General features: G+C 42.0%; 13 protein-coding genes across 13 annotated transcripts; 7 read left to right on the forward strand and 6 right to left on the reverse strand.

Moving 5' to 3' along the window:
• Positions 1 to 73: 73 nt before the first annotated feature.
• On the reverse strand, positions 74 to 769 carry INA22 (Ina22p; the record flags this gene model as incomplete). Its single annotated transcript, XM_003680039.1, has 1 exon — positions 74 to 769. The coding sequence occupies one exon, from the start codon at positions 767 to 769 to the stop codon at positions 74 to 76; it is 696 nt and encodes a 231-aa protein (XP_003680087.1).
• A 222-nt stretch (positions 770 to 991) lies between these two features.
• URB1 (Urb1p) lies at positions 992 to 6,052 on the forward strand (the record flags this gene model as incomplete). Its single annotated transcript, XM_003680040.1, has 1 exon — positions 992 to 6,052. The coding sequence occupies one exon, from the start codon at positions 992 to 994 to the stop codon at positions 6,050 to 6,052; it is 5,061 nt and encodes a 1,686-aa protein (XP_003680088.1).
• Positions 6,053 to 6,112: 60 nt separating this feature from the next.
• PUT3 (Put3p) lies at positions 6,113 to 8,710 on the reverse strand (the record flags this gene model as incomplete). Its single annotated transcript, XM_003680041.1, has 1 exon — positions 6,113 to 8,710. One exon carries the CDS (start codon positions 8,708 to 8,710, stop codon positions 6,113 to 6,115), a length of 2,598 nt encoding a protein of 865 aa, XP_003680089.1.
• A 634-nt stretch (positions 8,711 to 9,344) lies between these two features.
• On the forward strand, positions 9,345 to 9,869 carry ATP7 (F1F0 ATP synthase subunit d; the record flags this gene model as incomplete). The annotated part of the gene is made up of 1 exon (XM_003680042.1): positions 9,345 to 9,869. One exon carries the CDS (start codon positions 9,345 to 9,347, stop codon positions 9,867 to 9,869), a length of 525 nt encoding a protein of 174 aa, XP_003680090.1.
• Positions 9,870 to 10,076: 207 nt separating this feature from the next.
• On the forward strand, positions 10,077 to 12,080 carry HCS1 (ATP-dependent 5'-3' DNA helicase HCS1; the record flags this gene model as incomplete). Its single annotated transcript, XM_003680043.1, has 1 exon — positions 10,077 to 12,080. The coding sequence occupies one exon, from the start codon at positions 10,077 to 10,079 to the stop codon at positions 12,078 to 12,080; it is 2,004 nt and encodes a 667-aa protein (XP_003680091.1).
• A 24-nt stretch (positions 12,081 to 12,104) lies between these two features.
• Positions 12,105 to 13,088, reverse strand: SWD2 (WD-repeat containing protein SWD2; the record flags this gene model as incomplete). Its single annotated transcript, XM_003680044.1, has 1 exon — positions 12,105 to 13,088. The coding sequence occupies one exon, from the start codon at positions 13,086 to 13,088 to the stop codon at positions 12,105 to 12,107; it is 984 nt and encodes a 327-aa protein (XP_003680092.1).
• Positions 13,089 to 13,281: 193 nt separating this feature from the next.
• MCO12 (Mco12p) lies at positions 13,282 to 13,572 on the forward strand (the record flags this gene model as incomplete). Its single annotated transcript, XM_003680045.1, has 1 exon — positions 13,282 to 13,572. One exon carries the CDS (start codon positions 13,282 to 13,284, stop codon positions 13,570 to 13,572), a length of 291 nt encoding a protein of 96 aa, XP_003680093.1.
• Positions 13,573 to 13,757: 185 nt separating this feature from the next.
• MND2 (Mnd2p) lies at positions 13,758 to 14,726 on the forward strand (the record flags this gene model as incomplete). The annotated part of the gene is made up of 1 exon (XM_003680046.1): positions 13,758 to 14,726. The coding sequence occupies one exon, from the start codon at positions 13,758 to 13,760 to the stop codon at positions 14,724 to 14,726; it is 969 nt and encodes a 322-aa protein (XP_003680094.1).
• A 43-nt stretch (positions 14,727 to 14,769) lies between these two features.
• YVH1 (tyrosine protein phosphatase YVH1) lies at positions 14,770 to 15,843 on the reverse strand (the record flags this gene model as incomplete). Its single annotated transcript, XM_003680047.1, has 1 exon — positions 14,770 to 15,843. The coding sequence occupies one exon, from the start codon at positions 15,841 to 15,843 to the stop codon at positions 14,770 to 14,772; it is 1,074 nt and encodes a 357-aa protein (XP_003680095.1).
• Positions 15,844 to 15,965: 122 nt separating this feature from the next.
• Positions 15,966 to 16,898, reverse strand: RAM2 (bifunctional protein farnesyltransferase/protein geranylgeranyltransferase; the record flags this gene model as incomplete). Its single annotated transcript, XM_003680048.1, has 1 exon — positions 15,966 to 16,898. One exon carries the CDS (start codon positions 16,896 to 16,898, stop codon positions 15,966 to 15,968), a length of 933 nt encoding a protein of 310 aa, XP_003680096.1.
• Positions 16,899 to 17,298: 400 nt separating this feature from the next.
• Positions 17,299 to 20,547, forward strand: TDEL0B07570 (uncharacterized protein; the record flags this gene model as incomplete). Its single annotated transcript, XM_003680049.1, has 1 exon — positions 17,299 to 20,547. The coding sequence occupies one exon, from the start codon at positions 17,299 to 17,301 to the stop codon at positions 20,545 to 20,547; it is 3,249 nt and encodes a 1,082-aa protein (XP_003680097.1).
• Positions 20,548 to 20,745: 198 nt separating this feature from the next.
• Positions 20,746 to 21,918, forward strand: MAK11 (Mak11p; the record flags this gene model as incomplete). The annotated part of the gene is made up of 1 exon (XM_003680050.1): positions 20,746 to 21,918. One exon carries the CDS (start codon positions 20,746 to 20,748, stop codon positions 21,916 to 21,918), a length of 1,173 nt encoding a protein of 390 aa, XP_003680098.1.
• Positions 21,919 to 22,002: 84 nt separating this feature from the next.
• On the reverse strand, positions 22,003 to 23,121 carry LYS1 (saccharopine dehydrogenase (NAD+, L-lysine-forming); the record flags this gene model as incomplete). Its single annotated transcript, XM_003680051.1, has 1 exon — positions 22,003 to 23,121. The coding sequence occupies one exon, from the start codon at positions 23,119 to 23,121 to the stop codon at positions 22,003 to 22,005; it is 1,119 nt and encodes a 372-aa protein (XP_003680099.1).
• Positions 23,122 to 23,213: the final 92 nt, after the last annotated feature.

The following is a 23,213-nucleotide window of genomic DNA, read 5'->3' on the forward strand; positions in this document are numbered from 1 at the left end:
AAAAATGAGACATAACTAGCTATATATACAGGAAAACTAGTACACAAAAACATTCAAAAAACCAATAATTAACTCAGAGGAAGCTCTTTATCTCAGTATCCTTGGCCGCCACGCTTAACTCACCTGGAATGTCGACGATTGTGTGCGCATCAGTCGATGGTGTATAGTTTTGAAGCTCGACTTCTCTTTTGGCCTGTTCTTCAAGGAATTTCTTGTTAAGAACGATCTCGTTTTCATCATGAGGTGGCACAACTATAGTTTCTGATTTCTTCAGCAGTGGCCTACTAGTATCGTTCACCTCATTCATTATGCTCTTGAACATATCTTCCAAAGATTCTTCCTCTAGTGGATTCCTGGAGCTATTCAAACTATCGAGTAATGCCTTTTCAGAATACTTATTAGAATCCGAGCTTTTCCGTATCTTCTCCGCTTCCTCTTCAAAGCTGACATTACCAGATTTCGAGTAACGGCTGAATAGCTTATTAACTAGTTGCAATTCTTCATCAACATTAAAACTAATATCACCTTCTTTTGCCCTGCTGATAAGTTTCCGCAGTATATTCATTTTGAGTTCGTATCGTCTATCGAGTTCAGCACTGAGTTTCTGTTGATTTGAGACATGGCTCAGCATTGAACCAAACACAACAACGATAAGGGCAGGTTTGAGCATACTCCTATCAAACCCTCTTTTCGAGCCCCCGCTAGCTGGCTGCGAATAAAGCCGACATCCTTTGAGGGTTTTTACCGGGCCAATGAGTCTCCCAAACATGCCACCAATTGATTCTCAAAGAATAGCACTTGATAGCGATCAATGACTGCACTATGGCCTCGTCTTTAATCGTCTGGCTTTCTGTTACTACCATCGTCGCGCACGGACGAAATTTTTCAGTTAATGCTCATCGCCTGAAGCTGAAGGTGATTCATTCAAAGAACTAGTACCATTAAGAGGCTCCTCAAGCCGCTGTTGGTTAATTCGTGTGTTCCAACTGCAATGAGTTTTGATAAAGAGTCCAAGACTGTTCCTTTTGCTGAGAAGAAGTTGACTCAGAGCTCAAATGTCGATGACGCGGTACTAAATAACCTCTCGAGTCTCATCTCATCGTTTAATGAAGAGGCTGACTCTAAGAATTTTCAACCTTTGATTCAATTCTTTCAGAAAGGTTATGTTTCGCAAGTAATACAGTTGTGGTCTTACTATGCACAGGTGAACAATCATCCAAAATTCTCGAAATCGACTACATTATTGGTGAATACTTTGAGACTACTCGATAGCGATCATAACATTCATGAATATGGGAGTGTTTTGATCAATCTTATTTTGACTGGGCATGTCAGAGTACTGTACCGAGGACTGAATAATATCCGTGCTTCTCTCACTAATCCGATCCTGCGATTGATGAAAGAGATTGTCTGTTTCAATTCTGGTCAACACGTTGAAGAGTTTACAGCTAATTTCGACTTCAGCCTTCCAAGTTTAGTCAAAATCCTCAGTGTAAATAAGGCAGATATTCCTGTGATCAACGAAGAAGTGAGTAAAAATCCCAGGTTATCAATAAGAATTGAATTCCTAAACTTTTGGCTAACATTGATTGCATTTTGCGCACCTCTGCCGAGGAAACAACTCATGACGGACAATTCAAAGATAATGAGTGCATGGTTCAAGCTAATGGACAAGTTGGACCCGCCGGATTTAATGATACGCGCCCTGGATTTGTTCAAAGACAAGATCTTGGGCGAAAGCTCCTACAAGAGAATGACAAAATGTAAAATTCTCAATGAGCTTGCCTTATCAAGAATATATTCGTTCTATCATTCAGGAGACAAAGCTTTGGTGAAGAAGGTCAATGAATTTTTCTTGGATTATGGTTGTAATAAGAAGACGAATATTGCATTCCCCGATGACGCTGTATGGTTTTCAGAGTCACCATTTAGCGGAACTCACAAAGGTGCCGAAATTGTAATCAATCAAAGGCCATTTAAAGTCTATAACAAACTTTTGTTCAATGTGCTTAAATTTTTCAAACCATGGGAGGACGATATGCAAGCAAACACTGTTGTTAAGATACTAGACCATGTACCAGAGCTTGTGGCTCCCTACTGCACTTTTCTGACTTCTCATGGATCTCATGATCCCAAAATGACATCTTATTGGTTTGGTTCTACTATGATCTTTGGAAGAATCATCCGTCTAGAAATTCCTCAATTCATGAAACAAGCAGATACTGACGTCACGCCATCGATCCCATTGGTAATGGAAAGTATACTACCTTCTCCCTTGACGAAATTAGCGTTGACTAAAGCATTACAGCATGATAGGCTTGTCATTAGACAGCTAGTTTGTCATCTGATCGTATTCGCATTTCAGAAATTAGAATCCGTTTTGGAGCTGTTTGAAACAAAAGGATGGACTTCAGCCAAAAACACATTGAGAAACGCCTTCTATCTCGGTGTACCGGATTTGTCAGTAATACTCTCAGTGATGAACCAATCCTACAACACCAATAAATCGAACAAAATTTTGCAGCTATCCGTATCAACAATACTGAAGTACTACAGCGCAATATTTCCTAACTTTTTCAGTATAAAGTTGCCCTCTTCCAATATCTTTGTTGATATAATGCAAAGCGATAACTTTTCCGGTATAGAATTGGCCCTACTTAATAACTTTCTCCAGTTCCAAGAGCTAAGCGGCCTGCAAACCAAATGGTGGAGCAATTCTTCCCAAGAGCGATCCATATTCACTTCTCTTCTAAACGTCGCAAGAACAGCTCCTCTTGCTCTCACTGAGAAGATATGCCAGCTGCTAGAAGATATGTTCCGCGGCAACGTGGCTTTCAACAGACTTTTATGCTCTCCTCAAAGGGCGCTAGTTCATAGTTTACAGTTAATCTCGAGTGAGGCCGAAGGAAAAGACTTAACGAAGATTTGGAGCTTTCTTGATGAGACGATACAACGCTGCATGAAGACCCCCTACAAGTACGTCGACATGGCCGCAAGCCATAGTCGCGTGTCCCCGTTTATCATGGCTCTTTTCGAACAGTGGAAGTTCGTCAAGGAAGATACCGAATTTGGACTTCCTGCCAGGTGGTTTAGTCTGTATTTGAGAACTATGATAATATGCGGAGAGCCAGAGTCTGGGATTAAATTGGGAGTTAAAACTTACTTACCTGAGGTATGTGAGAACTACATCGAAAGCTACCTTACACCTTCCGCTAAATCTGCTCATTCACCGGAAGAGAGTACTTTCCGCTCAAATATCAGGCAATCTTCCTTTTTGGAGCTAATCATACTCTCTCCTTATTCTGATTTAAAGAGAATCATTAGGCATCCGATATCCCGACTTGACGCAGTTGGTCTTGTTTTCCGCATCAACTCCCTGGTTAAAGACTCATCGATTAAATGCGATACTATGTTCAAAAGCGTCGTGGAGGAATTAATAAGTAAGCTGACGAATTACGCTGAGACGGACCGCTCTTTCGATTCAATCAATGCTAGAGTTTTTGAGTCGATTATTCAATACGTTGTGAAAGCAAAGGACCTAGATGAGATTGCGGCAAAGAGTTTGTTCGTCGCACATTTAATGGCTAAAATCAATCAAAAGATTAGACCACAGGATGAACACTTCGGCTCCTCAGTTTTTGTTTGGCTGCAGAATAATAAGTATTTGTTACAAGTTTCCGACGAGGAAGACCTGATTTACATTTCTTCTCTCCTTTCCTGTCTAACTGCAGCTCAATCCATCCAAATGCTTGAAGAAGACAAAGGGATGAACTTTCACTTGATCAAACAGTTATTAAAGGTGTTATTGAAATCTGATGACGCTTCCATACCGTTTTCGGTCATCGAATTACTGTTGAAAGAAGCTTCTGAGGAGTCTCTACAATTGGCATCATATTGCATAACTGAAAAAAAAATACATGACTTAAGAGCGGAAGATCTCCTTCAATTGGTGCTGAAGAACGACCTCTACTCGAAGGTCATGGAATCATACGTTAATTCGGCTTATTTCTCAGTCACCCACCTGTTGCCAATTTTGCCGCAAATTAGCGGACCAAAACTATCACTCATAGTAGCGGTAGCTGTGAATGGCAATGAGGACAAGCAAGCTCAAGATTTTGTTAGAAAAGTCATCAATGAAAGTTATTCATCGTTGAACAAATATGAATTTGAGACCTCACAGATCGCTTTGACGCTTTATCAATTTTCTCCTGAATTACTATCAGACCAAGACAAGATATCTCTCATTGACTATTTGATTAACGACTATAGTGGTAAGTACACTGCCGCAGCTGTTGCTTTATTGGTTGGAATTGGTAATTTCGAAGATCCAGACGTGTTAAAGTGGCTGAACAAACTGATGCTCTATATTAACAGAAGCTTCTCTTCGTCCTTACCCTTCAACCCAGAACTGGTGAGTGCGCTTGAGGTTTTGGGTCAACTACCTGAAAATGTATGGCAGAAAGTCAATCAAAAACTTCTCCACTCTCAATTGGAGGTTATCCTTTCTGGAGAGCAAGTGACTAATATAAAAGTCTTACAATACGTCTTGCATGTTTGTTTATCAGGCTGCATAGGCGAAATTCAACATGGTAAATTGATACAGTGCTTGTTTAGCAATGAAAAAAATGCACTACAAAAGAAAGATGCTGAGAGCTACATCAAATTTCTAACTACCTCGGTTGTTTATGTCCTTTACCTCGGAGATCCAGCCCACTGTAGTAACGACGCTGTCCAAGAGCACCTTCTTAGAAACTATGAAGCAACCGTCTCGGGTAAAGACAGATTAATTCTTAAGATGTTAGAACTCATTGAGAGTAACACGTCTCAATCCTGGACAGACGGTATCTATACGTGGGAATTTCTCGACTCAGTAGAGGATGATTATGAAAGCGTGGAAGTGATAAGCAAGCAAAAGGAGGGCCTTGTGGTTACTCTGAAGAGACAAACTGTCATTAACACCGCAATAAATTATTCGCTAGACAGACCAGAAATTCCCCTTATAACACCTTCTGATGTGAAAGGCTCCTGGAAGGCAATAACGTCATTCTATGAGCGAGTGGAGGGAGGAATCTCTGTATCTTCGAGTGAGACATACGATCCGTTGTTTTTGCTCCTGTCGAGTATCCAAAATGAGGAACTTGTTAAGCGCTCTAAATCTGAGGATGGCGCTATACAATACGCTTTCAATGTTAAAGCTTTTCTGTCTTCTAATATTTTCCAGGTCATAATTTGCTCTTTGGGTGGAGAAGCAGAGTTACAAGCAGTGGCATTGGTGCTCATAAAAGGAATGCTTTCTTCACTGCAGGAGAAAAGTCACCTGAAAGATTTACGTGTTATCGAATTCCTGTTGAGTAGGATAGTTTACACGTTCTATCAGATAGAGTCCGCTCAAGTGGACAAGGTGCACCACATTGCTCCATGTATCTGGTTCGCTATCTCTCAACTGAGTACAGAGCTGACGCAAACAGGTTCACAACTGCATGAAAAGGCCTTTCGTTGGGTTTTGAGTAATCCGTTAATTCGTCCAAATGATATGCCGCTGCTACAGGAACTACTTTATCCTAAGGCAAACCTCGCAGAACAAGGTCTATTTTACAGGCAATTAGGATGGGTACTCAATTGTTTGGAACATGCCCTGAAAATTGAGCAAGATGTGGAACAAATGAAACGGATGGGTGTCTTAGAGTGGTTGTCGAACTTGACCAACTTACCATATATCAATGGAAAGATGCGTTCTTCCATTACTGCAATTTTCTTCAAATGTCAAAGAATAGACAATAGTGGATCTAGTCTAATAACGAGAGTGGCATCCATCAGTACTTCGGAGTTACAGGCGCTCTCGCTGGATTATAAAACAACCAAGGCAGAACAGGAGATTCTTCGGAATCAAATGAACATGAGGCACCTTCAAAAATCACTCATTCTGCAACAACAAGAACTGAACGTGAATGAGGTATTGGCTGGCCATTTGGTACTTTTGGCCTCCAACAAGAGGCTCAGAGACTGGACTGAAGATGATAGCGGAAATATCAGAAAAAGAATGACCAAATAATTCTTTAACAGCCATAACAGTTTATAGATATTATACAATGGTATTAATTAAATGCACTAATCAAGGAGTTCTTCTCAAGAATTCGCCATTGTCCATGTCATTTCCCGCTACCCCAGGAAGATCCGTCGCGCTACCTAGCCACATCGCTTGATCAGACACGTCCTTCCATAGCTTACTATCCAATCGACTTACTTTATTCATTTTATCGAGCAACTTCTGTAAATCACCGTTATCCACAAAGTCCATTGGATCTAACTGGTTATTATTTTCCTCAGCGATTCGAGTTTCATTTTTTGTAAGGTTTGTTTGGAACGATTCGGTCAGCGTAGCATTGATAACATCCGAAAGGGTTGTCATGTCAGTGCTAGTATGTGACACGACGTTCACATTCTTGTAATCATGAACATCGAATTGCGAATCCGGTTTGAGCGAATCATTATGCTTAGTTATGAGATCCTTCATAATTCCATGAAAATCAAAGTTGGCCATCAAGGTGAGAAGCTGTGTCCTCCGTAGACATGCTGGATTATTACCAAGGTTTCTCATTTTCGTGAGTATATCCAGCGCATGATCCAAGTGCTCATATGTTTGCTCATGAATGCCGAAGGTAGCATTAAAGAGAACCAAAGTGCAACATGAGGTAAAAAGATACTCTCTATCCATGTAACCAAAGAGTGCGACCATATTCTGGTCCATCAGAGCCCATAGCGAGCGTATTGTGTTCACGGATGCTTGAAGTGAGCAGTTCAACAGGGCGGATATGGCAGGAGAGTAATGCTGCAAGTTGATATAAGTCTCGCTTTGCTTGAATCGCTTCAATTGAATGGAGGCGAAATGGAATAGTAGTGGCCTTATTGCCAGGTTCAAACCCTGAAAATACTCCGTGAACATGTTCGTACACAGGCGAGAAATCTTTAAATCTTTACTGGTAAAATCAATTTGTAAGAAACCTGAAAGGTTATTTCTCCACTCCAACAGCTGCTTCACAATGTTTTTTAAAGCGGGAAGGATATTAGACGTTGGTTGCTTCTGATAGAGTTTATTGAGTATTTGTGCATTGATCTGAACTATTTTGACACAGTTAATAATATACTCAGCCTCAGGGAAAATATAATGCTCGCTTCCTGCTGGTGGATTGGACATATCAAAATCATCTGGCAACTCAGTTGAAATCGTATTGTCAGCGAAACTCAACGGGAGACCAGCTTTGCTACTGAGCATTCTTTCAAACATATACACAGACCACCATAAACGACGACGATGCTCCAGCTCGAATCGCGTCAACTGGTCCCTTTGTGCGTCGACATGTAAACCGAGGATCAGACAAGCTCGAAGAGCTTGACCAAAATAGAAATATGATGCCACTGTACAATCTGCCACTTGTAGGTAAAAGGCATAAAGTAACAATACTTCGATAGCACCCTCCTTTGTAACACTCTCAATCTTACCGCTTGAGAAAAGACAACTGAAGATCTGCGAAGCGTCTTCGAAGAAACCTGAGCCTGGTAATTTAGCTGTATCTTTAAATGAGATCTTGTTGCCATTTACGTTATTTGATGTCCCCAAATACATTTCGCCAATGGCGAAGATAAGCAAAACCTTACAAAACCAAATCGTTTGCAAAGTATGGTCGTCATAGAGTGTTTTGCCTTCATACGCAATCTTGAGACCGTGTTTGACCAAACCCTCGTTGAAGAAATAGAAGCAGCCATCATTATATGTAATGAAGGTATCAACCAGAAACATGGCATAGGAATACGACGGAAGAGTGAAATTCACAGAGATATCAACATTGTCTTCGTTTTTGGACAAAACAATTTTGTATGCATTTCCTTCTTCTTGTAAGACCTCGTTGACAGGCTCGTCGAATTCTTTGGGCGGCAGCGGCAGATTTCCCGTGGTAACATGATTGGGTATCTTCTTTGACAAATATTTTGATATCAGCGATTGAATCTCCAGACCGAATAAAGTCATAGAAGAGGGTCCAACAAAGTATCTTTGACCAGTCCTCGATTCAACGAGCCTACCGCGAGCAAATGTTGGAACAATATCTTCGTCATCTTCCGATGTTCCAATTGTCTGTGACGCAGTTTCGTTATTAACACAAACATCTGCAGTATTCTTATTGAACTGCGTATCTCTTGTGTCATCCAAATCCATTGATGACAAAACTCTGCTACTAGGCCCAGAATCCGCCTCTTTGGCCTCAACATCGGACTCGTAGTTGGACTGTAAACTAGTTACTAATGATTGCAATCTCACATTCTCTCGTTTCATGTTGGCCAAGCTTTCCTGTAGATCCTGTAGATATTTCATCGATACTATTAGCTTCTTATTAGGCTCCAAATACTCACATGCTATGTTTGCAGAAGCACATTTGGCACACGGCTGACCTCCAGGGCACTTTACATGCCGTCTGCGACATCTTACACATGCCAATGTCGATCTTTTGCGTCTTTTAGAGGACGATGACCCGCTCATTTCACTAGTCAACATCTCATCATTATCGTAAACTTCATACGCACCATTTTCAGCCACAGCGTATCCAACATCATCTACGGACTTGCTGCGGTGCACGTCAGAGCTTCCAAGCTCCTTCAAGCGGTTCTTGAGTGCAGAACCACCTTTGACATCTGATCCTTCGGAACCGCAACCCATGATCTCGCAAAGAGTCCCTGTTTGCAACTATCAAAAGCCACACCAAGAGACCACAACCCCAGGTTTATCAGGACCACTGTATTGCTTCAACAAGTGAGCTCTTGTGGTTCCAAATCATTTGAGTTCCCATCGTTCTTGATAACGAGCTTCGGTTAACGAGCCCCGAGGAATCAGTCACGTGAACTCAGTATAACATCAATGATATCTCAAGAGTTGAAGCAAGAGGATTCTGCAAGCTATTAAGAGCACTTGTACATACTAGCTGGTTACACCAAAATTATCTTATAATTTTAGGGATTTTCCCTGTCTTGAAACTCTTCTTCCAAACCAAAATACTGGAAACCCAATGGTCATTGTACAAATAGCTACAGTTTTGCTCCAAAAAACGAACACCATCTGCTACTAATAATGCCAGTACGAAGTGAGGCCGCTTTAGAGCACTTTTCTTACCCTGGTTGTTTATCGAAATGCGGCTTTCTGATTGGCCGCGCAGCGTAAATAGTTCAAACTGAAATTTTTCAATATTTCCTATAGGCCTTGGGGGGTCAAAGTTCAGTCAACTGGAGCACTTTTAATAGGTCTTTGTATACAACAGCCTGTTGGAAGCTCATTATCTGCACTTTGTAACTGAGCAATGTCTTTGGCTAATGCTGCATCTGGGAAATTGAACTGGGCAAAGGTTATTGCCACTTTGAAGTTGTCTGGTAAGACTGCTACCCAATTGACCGCATTCAAGAAGAGAAACGATGAGGCTAGGAGACAGTTATTCGAGTTGAAGGCTCAAGAAACTTCTGTGAATTTTGAACATTACCGTTCGGTGTTGAAGAACAGTGCTGTGGTTGACAAGATTGAACAATCTTTCTCTTCTTACAAACCTGTAACCTTGGACGCCTCTAAGCAGCTATCTACTATTGAAGCTTTCGAATCGCAAGCTTTGGCTAACGCTAAGGAGACTGAGCAATTGGTTGCTAATGAATTAAGTGCTCTACAGGAAACTTTGAAGAACATTGAGTCTGCTAGACCATTTGACCAATTGACCGTTGATGAATTGGTCAAGGCTAGACCAGAGATCGATGCTAAGGTTGAGGAGATGGTCAAGAAGGGTAAATGGGAAGTTCCAGGCTACAAGGAGAAGTTTGGCGATCTGACCGTTATGTAGAGGGTTTATTCGACTCTGCAACTCGTTGCATGCTAAGAGTGATGCCGATCTCTAATGCAATGCCAATTATACATTCCTAGAAATAAAGAAATCGATATATATATAAGTTACGAAATTATTGTGCGTTTTCTTCATGAATCGAAAGTTTTAAGGTTGCGTAGTAGGTTGAGTTGTAAAAACGGATGATCAAAGATAGTGACCTTTGTAATGAACAAGCCACTGGCGGAGAAGTTTTTGAAATGTGTGTGTCACGAAAGGGATCAGGATGTTGAGATAACGAGTAAACTGCTGAATACTTTGTCGCTGCCAAAGCTTGTAGATGCTGGTTATGCTATCTCTAATTTAAACTTGGAAAATTTGAGGACTGGTTTGGGTGGTAAGCTCTATATGGAACTGGGCCCTGATCGTGCTATCAGTGACGAGATCAGTAGAGGGGATATCAAGTCTGGTGATATCGTATTGATTAAGCCAAAAACATCCGGCTCCAGGAAGAATAGGCGCAATGGTGAAAAGGAAGATGAAGAGGATCAATGCGATGGTGTAGTGTTCAAGATTACCGATCGACAACTAGTCATTACGACTAATGAGAACCAAGAGGATGCTGCGGCTCGTCTCTTCGCCTCTAACCGCCTATACGTGCTTAAAACTACCAACACTATAACGTACCAGCGTATGGAATCATCCATGCGGAAACTTGGAGAGTTTGAATCGGTTCCGAACAATAAGATAACTCAGTATTTGCTTACCGATAGACCATTTTTGGCGCAAAAACCTTCGAATGATGTATCTTTTCATAACAAGAGCTTGAATGAGCCTCAGCAAGATGCAATTAGATTTGCTTTGGCAAACGATATTTGTATCATTCATGGACCCCCAGGTACCGGGAAAACATATACTTTGATAGAATTGATTCAGCAGCTTTGCGATAAAGGCCAACGGATACTCGTCTGTGGGCCTTCCAATATGGCTGTGGATACGATCTTGGAAAGACTCGCCAAAGTCTTACCTGGGAACTTGCTACTAAGAATTGGTCATCCAGCTCGTCTACTGGACAGTAATCTGGCCCACTCACTGGATATACTGAGTAAGAGTGGATCTGCGGGTGGAATCCTGAAGGACATTAGAGATGAGATTGATCGAAAGATCGCATCTATAAAAAAGATTAAGTCATCAAGGGAACGCAGACAAGGCTGGAATGATGTAAAAGAATTGAGAAAAGAATTAAGGCAGAGAGAACGTAAAGTCATTGTAGATCTCATCCTCGAAGCAAGAGTCATCGTGGCCACTTTACATGGGTCCAGCAGCCGTGAACTTTGTTCAGTATATCATCAGACGCCTAAACTCTTCGATTGCTTGATCATTGATGAAGTCTCACAGAGTTTAGAGCCTCAATGTTGGATTCCGCTGATATCTCACTACAGGTCGGACATCAGTAAGCTTGTGTTAGCTGGTGATAACAAGCAATTACCGCCAACGATCAAGACCGAGGATGATGCTAATATCAAGAAAACCCTGCAAACTACACTCTTCGATAGGCTGGTTGCCTACTATGGGGACAGTTTCAAACGATTGCTCAGCGTTCAGTATCGTATGAATGAGGAGATTATGAAATTCCCATCAGAAACCTTGTACAATGGGCAATTGGCCGCCGATGATTCAGTGGCTACTAAGATTCTGTCCGATTTGCCGGGTGTGGACTCTAATGATGACACTGATGCTCCATTTATTTGGTACGACACGCAAGGCGATGAGTTTATTGAGAGCAGTCAAGAAGAAAGCGTTGTGGCTTCCAAATTCAATGAGAACGAAGCGCTATTAGTGAAAGATCACATCCAGAGACTCATAGATAGTAACGTTTCTCAAAATTCCATCGGGGTTATCGCACCATACAGTGCCCAAGTGACCATCTTGAAGCATTTCTTGAGTGAGAAGTTCCCACAGATCGAAATATCAACCGTGGATGGATTTCAAGGACGTGAAAAGGAAGTAATTATCCTTTCCTTGGTCAGGAGTAACGACAAATTTGAAATTGGTTTCTTGAAGGATGAGAGAAGGCTCAATGTGGCCATGACGAGGCCCAAAAAACAGCTATGTGTCATCGGTAACATCGAAACGCTACAAAGATGTAACAGTAAGTTTTTAAAAGCCTGGGCAAAATATGGTGAGACTAACGCTGATATTAGATATCCCGATATTGGAGATCTTCTATAAAATTCGACCTATATGCATGTGTACCTACTTTTCTTCTATTACATAAAAATCGACATTCTCATCCGCAGTAACAAATGATGCGTATTTAGGATTAAATGCAATGGTTCTGGGGCATGAATTTGGTGCTGCAGTGATATATCCCTGTGGTTTGAGTGTCTTGTTGCTTATGGAGTCGTAGTGACTCCATATTGCGATCTTCCCATCGTAGTCTGTACCCAAAGTGAATCTCCCGTCGGGCGTGAAGCAAGCTGATCCAGAGTCCATAAACTCTCGCAGTGGGAAAGATTTCGTACCGGTAAGTTCGAACAATTGTGAACCGTCAAACGCATCCAGTATCAATTGCCGCCCAGCAGAGGATCCTAAGAGTAGATACTTTCCGTCATTTGAGAATTCAAGTTTGTTCCATTGAGTAAACCCCGGTTTGACCTTTATAACCAGAAAAGGTCCATTTTTCAACTGCTTAAGATTGTATAGCCCAAGCTCGTTGTTTTCTGGATTCCCAAGCGCAAATACGAGTCCACTTGGATCGTATGCAATGCAACTTGGAACTAAACTTGGTACGATTGCTTGTGATTTGGAGATTCGCAAATCCCAAAGTCTCACTGATTCATCATAGGACGCCGAAAGGAACGTATCATTAAGCGGGGAAACTTGTATATCACTCACCAGCGCACCATGGCCAGTAAAATATCTAAGATACTGGTTTGTTTCCAGATTCAAATGCCTTATGTCAAAACTCTTCATTGTTGACGAGTAAACACACTCATTCTGTGCATGGGTAAATTTAGCCGAATGGCATCCGTATTTCTTAGAAGCAATGGTGTTCAAGAACCTGCAACCTACAGCATCATAAAGATGCATGTTGTCACTGGCTGACGATGTCAAAAGATATTGCCCATGATCGTCATAGCTCAACGATGTGATCGGAGAGACCTCGTTCTCCGGCAACCTGAATGACTTCACTGCCCGAAACTTTAGCAAATTATCCTTTGTGATATCAAGTACCATCTGAGGCCCTTTATGGTCGATTCAAATGCGAGTTGTTCTAATGTATGCCCGATAGATATAGAATTGAGTGTAAACTTTTTCACTTAGGCCCTTCACTTTCTCACAGTTCAGCACTATCGGGAACGATTAAACAGTAGATATACATCTACACTTCTCTATCTAAGGCCTAATTCAACACTCCTGACCTGCAAATATGAATCTACAAAGTTTAGTACACATCGGGGTTGATCTTACACTGGTAGCGATGATTCTCGCAGCTCTCAGACAAAACACCGGATACGTGTTCGCTTTCGAGCAAACCGGTATGAGCCACTATGTGCACAAGATAATGAGCTGGGGAGAGTGGTGCTACGCCAAGTTTGTCAATCATGCAGTCAGATCTCAGTATTTTAGGAAACAACTTCCCGGCGACGGATTCACGACTATGAGTTTGAAAGAGATCGAAGAACTAGGCAGATATAATTCCAAATCTAATCGCCATTGATTCAAAGTGCCACTCAGTAGGAATGGGATCGAGCCGTGTCGACTATCCACCATAAATGTTGTTTGGACTTTGTGTCACATGACCTCAGTCACTTGAAGTTTACCGTGTAATTGAAGGAATATCAACTTTAAAAGCTAGTTGATTATAACAAAGGAAGAGACTGTTTGTGTCAACTAGGCCTCAAGATGTCTGTCAGTCGACAGGATGGTATACCTCTGGGAAGACTACCCCTTTTTAGAGATATCAAAGAAGCTTTGGTTTTAGAGAAACAGCAACAGAGTAAGAACGGTAGGCCGGCCAATGAACCACGAATGATCAAGAAAAATAGAGGAAATGAGGAAGAATTAAGATCTGGTCGTCAATATATCCCACCTCTTTCAGCCTACAATGCTATCGAGGAGGTTCCTTATTTTCCCTTTGGGGTGGATGAGCGCGAACGAAGGTTCGATGAGCTAACAATGAGAATGGATCAAACTCAAAGGAGATTAAAAAGTATAAGAACGTTGGGGTGGAATAGTTTCCGACCGATTGGTGTAAACGAAACCATGCAACAACTGAAAGAGAAGTCGATGAAGCAGGAGATGAAAAATGAACGCGCCGACGATATACCTCTTCCCTCTACTTTGCAAGAAAATGGTGATGAATCGATGGGCAGCTTTCAAGAATACGACTACCCGGCAGATCCTCATAATAGCACCACCAATGGCCTCGTCGAGGAGGCCGATGAGGCGAGAGAAGACGAAGATGTCTCTTACGACTATGATGCGGAGTTTGCTCGAGTTGAAGATGAGGAAGAAGAAGAGGAAGAGGAACTCAGAAATGCTACACAGTCTCTCGGTCCTTCTCATGCGCCGCCAAATAGAGGAGCAGTAAGGGATCTTACCATTCAGCAATTTGTCGAGACTTCTCATGTTGAGAGACAGCCATACGAACTGGAAGACGAATATGAAACCCCGCAACTTGACACAGATGCTGATCAGGGCGACAGCCGGGATTTTACGGAAGTTCCATGGGTTGAGATTTCAGATACAGTTCACAGCGGTGATTCGCAGCGAATAAGCAGTTTGAACAGCCTAATTGATCGAGTTCATATACCGACAGGCAGGGCACATGGAACCAGGCGCTTGTCTGATAATAACAGCGAGGTAGAATAAGAGGTTCTCTATATTTGTAATGCTAATATACAATACGCGCTTGCTATTGACTGAGATCAAAGTGCGTTTTATTTGACAGCACTTGAGCTGAGAGCGATAGCTGGTCCACTTTGTTGCTTCTTAAATGGATAGCTGGAATGACCCATTTCCCGCAACTACATCTTGACCCTTTCCAGTTGTAGCCACCAACCTTTGTACTACAGGAAGGGCAAAAGAATTTTCCTTCTAACTCTTGCTTCCCTTGCAATTCTTCTTTCATCCAATTCAGTGGCTCCACGAAGAAATGTGAGCACACGCTCTGTGACTCTTGAATACCTATGATTCTGTGAGAATTAGCGGCGCGTCTGATAAAATGACCTTCCATCGACTCTTTGCTTGGAGGTTCATGGGCAATGAAAGAAGTGGAAAGTGCTAGTCTTTGCCTGCACTTCTTACAACGTGCAACTTTGACTTGGGACAATTCTTCTGGAGTCATCTTAGTCAAATCCTTCTCTTCGTCCTTCTTAAAAGTGTCATCTCTTGACAAGATTTCTAGTCCTGCAGGATCACATTTAACCGAGTTCGTCAATCTCCATTGCTTGTACTGTTGAAAATCATTCGTAACCTCATTAGAACCCATCGCTTCATATATGGCTAGCTGCTCCATGAAATTGTTATTCGGTTGTGCGGATGGCCTCTTTCTGCGCACAGCATGAAGAGCCGTCTTCAAATTGAGACCATATCTGTACATCAAGTACGCCACAACGAAAGCGGCTGATCTTGAGACACCAGCTTGACAATGGACCAAAGCTGCACCTGCTTGTGGTTTCCGCTTGAAGTCCACTTTTGCCGGATCATACTCTCTTTCGTTGGGGAACAGACAGTGATCCAAGAATTTGTTTGTTTCGTTGAAATATTGTAAAATATCTGTCGTATCATCGTCATCGATTCCAACGTTTTTCAGAGTATAATTCTTCCTTACCAAATATTCTGGGATAATTTGAAATTTTATCACCGAGAGAATATGTGTTATATTATACTGAGCATTCAAAGGAATATGCTCGGAAATAGGCTGAATGCTACCAATGTAAATGTTACCCAAAATTCGGCTGATATCGGCCTCTCTTTGGACTACCATTCGAATTTATCTTTGATGGTCTCTGTTCGGCGATGAGATGAGATGAGATGAGATGAAGCGTATTTTTTTTTCATCGCCTCTGAGACTGAAATTTACATTCGAATGGCATTACATAATTGGAATTATTTGATGAGAGAAATTTGACGCTGCCAGTAGACTTTACGGATAGGATCGTATTTGCTGGAGAGTGCTAGATATGCTCTTATGGCGTTTTGCTTTTTGTTTTCTTGATAAGCGTAAATGTTTGCTAAGAATTCTAGCGCATGAGATGACTCTATCTCCGGCAGATTTGAGTCCTTGTGGTCAAAGTCTTGAACATTGCTTGTAAAACTGGCAGCAAATTTGATTATAGATTCATCATACTTGCTGTCCCAGAAATTCTCATACAGTCCTCGCAGATACGACCAAACCGAAACATTCTGCGGAACAAGCTCGATCTTATCCTTAACATAATCAATTTCGAGTTTAATCTGTGTACTATCGGGCTCCGAATGTTTGAATACAAACATGCGGTGTGTCCAGGCGCTGTTGTTATAGATATCTCGTTTTATCAGTAAGTCTGAATATGACAGCTCGTGAGAAAAATCCTGAAAGAATAAGACACACCACTTTCTAAAAGACCAAACGTGGTAGTTTTTCGTATCATCTTCAATCATCATCTGTAAAATCGGTAGCTCTCTTTTAAAACTTGGAAATGGATGTTTCTGTAACAAAGCCTGCTTGTAAGACCAAATCTGGTAGTTCTTCGGATTATTCAGAGTAACCTCATCAACCCAATCGAGTTCCCGATCAATTGCCTCTGCAACTTCACCCCTTTGGGTTGCTAAGTGCATTACGATATCGTAACGATAATTCCAAATAGTATAAAACGCCGGTGCAAGCGAGATAACCTTCGCAGTCAACTTTAAAGCTCTCTCCGAGTACTCTCCAGCCTGTAACAACGCTCTTGCCAGCCCTAATGTCTCCCTGTATTCATCAGTGTACATAATACGGCATAATTCATCTTCAAGCTCTGTCTCGATGGGAAGTGGTGTAACATCGTCAAAGTTGTCCATTTCTCACGCTTTCTTCGCACGATTAAACACTAACCTCCAGTGATTATATTAGACTTTTATCTGACCTCTAGAAACAACCACTCAACCAACAATCTCTGTTACCTTCATCTTAATACACTACTTGAACCTCAATTCCTATGTCTTTTCGTTACCCGTTTTCTCTCGCCTCGTTTTGAGAGATGTCGTCTGATAATGGATACCCTCAACATTTTTCAGAACTGGCTAATTTGACAGCATATAACGATTAGGCAAGGAGAAGTATTCTGGGGTAAAGACGAATTTTATTGACGAATTTCACCTAGGAGCTGGCTCAATTGGTTTGGTGATTTGCTGTCTGTTAGCTCGTTGAATTTTCTGTGCTTTGGCTTACAGCCTGAAAAATAGTGTTATCGGTGTTAGTATGCTGACTCAACTGAAGAAGGAGTCGCTGTTCAATGATGGTGGTCGGAATGGTAGTGGTGAGAACCAAAATGATGAGGATATGGATGTTTTGGAGTCCGATTTGTTGAATGATTTCTTGTTTAAAGCTGGTGATGGAAGGGCTAGTAATACAGGTGCAAATGGTCGTAAGGGAGAAGGTGAAGAAGAGGATGCGATTTTCGATGCTTTTATCAATACTGACTCGTTAGAGGGAGCTAGTACGGGGGCTACATCCGGGGCATTCCACGGCTTGGGACAGTCTATGGGGTTCAATGAAGAGGATACAAGTTTTCAGGAACCGTCATTTCTTATGAGCTCATCCCAATTTAACGGACGGATGAATGCTAACGATGGATTGGTATCCGACGGGAACTCCAGGTCTCCAACACCTATCTCGGACTCTACAGGATATCACAAACAATGTCAAGACACAGTTGAAAACTCTTTGGGTTTTGGAAGAAGTGAGGCATTGCAAACGACGCCCGTGGATCCTTTAGACTACATTGAAGTAGATGAGAAAACACTGCCCTATAAATTGACTGTTTCTGGACTGCCAGAAGTTTCGCGTGTCGAAAATCAGATTAAACTAACTTTTAATATCGATCCAGCCATGAAGCGATGTATGGTTCATTTGCCTTCGGACTGTATTGCAAGACAAAAATTTTACTTGGAGAAAGATGTCAAACAGTACCCTCAGGAATTTCAGGATCAGTTGATCTATGTCGAGGCGTTCTTGTTATGCGCAAGTACCAATAAAACCACGTATGTCTGTGCAAGGTGTGTGAAGCGTGAACATAGGAGAGCCTCTAGAAGGAAATCGGGTCTCAGCGATAACGTCCTCTGGTGTAACAACAACAATAGAAGAGCGATCATCTTCAACAACAAACAAGTTTTCGTCACGAAGGAAACCGATGAAAAGGACCGTTGTAAAGAATTTGATCTTACAGCGAGGATCGTGTGCTATTGTAGACATCATAAATCTGCTGAAGGGTTTAAGATACTATTTGTGCTAAAGGACTCTAAGGGAGCAATGCTGGCAAAGAGTTTTACCAATTCGATTGTCATCATGGATAAGAAACCTTTGCCAAACTCAGCCAACTCTCCAATAATCGCACAAAGTGCTAGTAATACGGATTCGGGTTTGGATACCGCAGCAGAGGTTTTTTCTACAGCAAACTCTAGTGAAGTGCCAACCAACACTTCGGCTAGTGATCTTAACGGGAATCATGATATGACGTTCAATTCGGGAAAATATTTTGCAATGACAGACGTGTCTCCTCTTCAGGTGGAAAACAACAACGGAAGGTTGGCCCTACCGAATGGACCAATGCTTTCGCCAACTTCTATGAGCGATGGAGGCTCAGAGACACATGGATCGGTAGTGGAACATAGAAGGGACTCACAACAGATCGGTCCAGGTTCGACTCCAGCTGCAATGGCCCGAACCGAGAACTATCAAAGGAAAAGACCACGTAACGAGGTAGTGCCCGACAATAACATGATTACGCGAAGGACATGGTCTAACTCGTCGTTGTCGAATTCAAGAAGCTCTTCAAGCTCCCAAATCATGACACAACCCTCTTCACAACTGTTGCGAACAATGCCAGATTTCCTGTCAGTCCCCAATCCAAGCCAACCTTCTATTCAACGTGTAATTCCTGCGCAGGGTCCTATCAATGGTGGCATAGAGATCACTTTGCTAGGAACAAAGTTCAAGGATGGTTTGTTGGTCAAGTTTGGTGAGAATATTGCTCTATCCACTCAGTGCTGGAGCGATACTACTATGGTTACGTACTTGCCACCGGCCTCTTGTGCTGGGCAAGTCTTCGTGACAGTTTTGGATCCTGAAGATACAAACGCTCTCGAGACTCATCCAAGTAACAAATCAATTTTCACTTACGTCGATGATACCGACAGGCAGCTTATCGAGCTGGCTTTGCAGATTGTGGGTCTGAAGATGAACGGTAAATTGGAGGATGCTCGTAACATCGCGAAGAGAATTGTCGGTAACGATGATGGATCTAGCTCACTGGACACTGCCAACATATCACCTGGAAACAGTTCAGGCGCAAACCAAATGGCCATGGACAAGTTGAATACCCAGTCCGATGAGTTATTACTCGTGAAGGTTATGAAATCACTGCATGTCAACTCTAACTTATCGATGTGTGACAGTTTGGGGCGCACATTGCTACATCTCGCATCTTTGAAAGGCTATAACAGTTTGTGCTCTACCTTGATAAGAAACGGAGCCCGCGTGAATGATAAGGATCTATACGGCTTCACGCCTCTACATTTCGCATGCATCGGTGGTGATATCAAAGTCATTCGCTTACTGATTGAATGCAGGGCTGATGCTTCGATAAAGGCCTGCAACTCGGTTACTGCAAAAGAGCTATTCATGTGCAATCACGGTCACAAAGTGACTGTTAGCCACTACTTCCAGGAAGTCGCAGATCTCTTAGACGATGTTGTCTCTCCAGATATGTTCAACGCTTCCAACAGAAAACTTTCGGATTCAAGCTTCCATTCTAGTGTATTTGAGAATGAGTCTCTCTGCTCGTTAGACAACGGTAATATGGCTCTCGGTACAAGGAGGGACGAAGATCATTCTGACTACGGTGAAAGTGATTTTGAGGAAGATGGAGATGAAAGCTTGCTGACAGGTGATGAGCCAGCAATCGACAGTGAAAGTGCCGAAACTCATCCGAGCCATGAAGTTGGCCGTACCAATTCAATGGACAACTCGTTGCTGAACCGTATGCTGCACTACCTGAACGATGATCTTCCCAAGTATGAAGATCTGTTCCCTGGATTACACGAAAATAGGGGAAGTAAACTACTCCCTATTGAACTCGAGACTCACAGTGAGGAAGTTCGGAACACGTCTTTCACTGCTGAGGAGTCTCAAACTTCTTCAGAAGACGAAGAAGATGCATTGCAACTGAAATTCAATAGGTTCTTCCAACAAAGACAGAACTTTCAAAATGACAAAATGTTGCTATTTTTTTGGCTACCACTTACAATCGTGCTGTTAACGTGGTACGGTTTTTACAAATTCGGACAGGAGGACGATGTCGTTCACTACTTTACCAAAATGGCCTCCGAATACTTACGAGTAATATTTGCTAAAATTTTGCTAGGAAATGAGAGAATGAAGACCGCATTTAAGGAACAATTGACACTATTCCAGAATACTGGTATCTTAAATGATTTCATAGTCGCTTGATAATTCATCGTGCCGTCTCAACTCTCAGATAAACTTATATATCATATATAAAATGGAATCTAATAGACTTGAGCTTAATACTTTTTCGGGCAAGAACTTCAGCCGGTTCGCGATGAGCATCTCAAATTTGAAAAATTTTGGCTACCAAAGATAACTAGGTAAGGAAGAAGTGTTTATCTAAGAGTCAAATAAGGAGCAATGTCTGGTAATCAATTCAGAATTATAGCTGGTTCCTATGAGCATAACATTCTTTGTTTATCGGTCAACCTCTCTTTACCTACTCCAGTTTTCACGCCAATCTTTCATTTCCAAGCACATACACTGAGTGTTAAATGCCTAGATATATCAAAAAGATATCTTGTTTCCGGTTCAAATGATGAGCACATTAGAATTTATGATTTGCAAAAGAGAAAAGAACTAGGCACTTTGCTTGCTCATCAAGGATCAATCACCACCTTGCGTTTCTCGAACAGCGCAAAGGAAAAACAAGAGGAAGGTTCTGAGATCAAGCCGTCCGCTAGCAAATGGTTACTTTCAGCTTCAGAGGACAACAAAATTATTATCTGGAGAGTAAGAGACTGGGAAAACTTCGGAGTGCTGAAAGGGCATACAGCAAGAATTAACGATCTTGACATACATCCATCCAACAGGATTGCCGTCAGCGTCAGTGAAGACCACAGTATACGACTATGGAACTTAATGACTGTGAAGAAAGCAGCTGTCTTAAAATTGCGGGGCTATCCACAAAATGCTCAGTTTGTCAGATGGCTCGGTGATGACGGTCAGTTCTTTGCAGCAGCTCTTTTGAACAAGGTGCTGATTTACAAGACTTCAACCGCCAAGGTACAAAGTGAGATTGACCTTGGAAGGCTTTCAATCATGCACATGGAGGCAAAGAGATTCGATGGAAAGGAATACATAGTGATCGGTTTGAGTAACGGCCGCGTCAACTTCTATGATACCAAACCGCTCTTTGAAGAAGACGCTAAGGATTTCGAGCCAGAGTTTGACCTATTGGGCCACACTAACCGTGTCAAGGACTTTAAGTTCTACACCAATGAATATGGTACATACTTGGTAACCATCGGATCTGATGGTAAAGTGATTGTCTGGGATCTCAAGACCAAAGAACAGCTAGCTGTTTATGACGCTGGTGAGAGGCTGAATTGTCTAGCGCTTTGCGATGAGGCAACTGAGAAGTACGAGACTATTAAGAAACGTGAGTCAGAGAGTGCAGAGATTGACAACCAGAGTGAAGTCGAGAGTGATATCGAAGGATTGAAAGAAGCTATGTTTGGCAAAGCACAAAAGAAGAGCAAAAAGAATAAGAGAAGAAAGAAGAACAAGAAAGTATCTGTGCAAGTAGACTGATAATTCATCTCAAGTTGAAGGTTATCATTTATATAGATATTGTACATTAAAACTAAGTGAAAGGGCTACCTGAACCCAATAAAATCATAACTTCGAGGATCTGTTAACACGATTGCAGTGTTTTTCAAACAGTTTCTTGGCTCTAACCCAGACAGGGGACTTGTTTCTTTGAGGAAGTTGTTCCAAAGATGGCAATAGATCGTGAGCGAAAAACTCAGAAGCTTCTCTTGGTAGCAATGAAGGTAAATGATCGATGGAAATGACGGATAGTTTTGGTCCTGCTGTAGTGGGCACCAGCACTGTTGGTTTGTTGAACACAGTGGCAATGTCGTAGATTGGCACTGGGTTATGAGGGTTAGTTGTGTCGGCAGAGACGTCAACAACCGTTCTTAGTCTTCTCTCTGGTCTATTCAGTAGTTTGTAGTCAATGAATGGTGGGATTGGTTTGGACAAGTAGATACAGTTGATGAAGATATCAGCTTGAGCAATCTCCTTGAATGGTCCACCGCGGGAAGTTTCTTTGATATCCCATTTCAATATGTTCTCATCCGGGACACCAACCTTGTGCAATAGATCAATGGCTCCAGAACCACATCTACCTAGAGCACCAATCACCAGTACAGTTGGCTTTCTTGCACCGCTCTTCAATGCCTTCTTATAGTCGCTCACAACATCCTTGACCAAAGCCTGTTCGCTACTGTATGGGGATACTGCAGGTAGGTCCTCGGAGTCAGCATGAGTTTGCTTAAAAGCCCAGTCTCTTAAACCCAAAGCAGCACCTGCAAAACCAGCGTAAAATCCAAATGCAGCCACTCTTCTACCCTGATCATTCTCCAAGAACTCCAAGTCATAAAGGGTCCCTTTACCATCGATAAATCTCTTCAAGACGTCTTTCCAACCGGCCTGGTCCTTGTAACAGTGCGCGAACTGGATATGTTCATGAACTAATGGGAAAGTATCAGTTTCTGGCATTTCCTTTAAACCAATAATAATTCTATCACGAGGTGCATCAACCCAAGATCCCTCTGGAACTATCTCAGCACCAACTTTCTTGTACTCATCACTGTTAAAGGCAGATTGCGAACTCTCTTCAACGTAAATCTTGAAACCCTTCGAGATCAATTCCTTAACAGTCTTTGGGGTCAAAGCCGCACGGGCCTCCAATGGTTTAGTCTCAGCTCTCAAATGCAATTTCACACTCATTTTGATTTTGTTTAATTTACTTTCAAATTGCACAATCAAACTATATCATTCTCCAGTCAACTGCCTTTATATACCTGCCTATTCACCGACAA

The sequence above is a fragment of the Torulaspora delbrueckii genome, chromosome 2 (genome assembly GCF_000243375.1).
Source record: "Torulaspora delbrueckii CBS 1146 chromosome 2, complete genome".
Taxonomy (NCBI): Eukaryota; Fungi; Ascomycota; class Saccharomycetes; order Saccharomycetales; family Saccharomycetaceae; genus Torulaspora; species Torulaspora delbrueckii.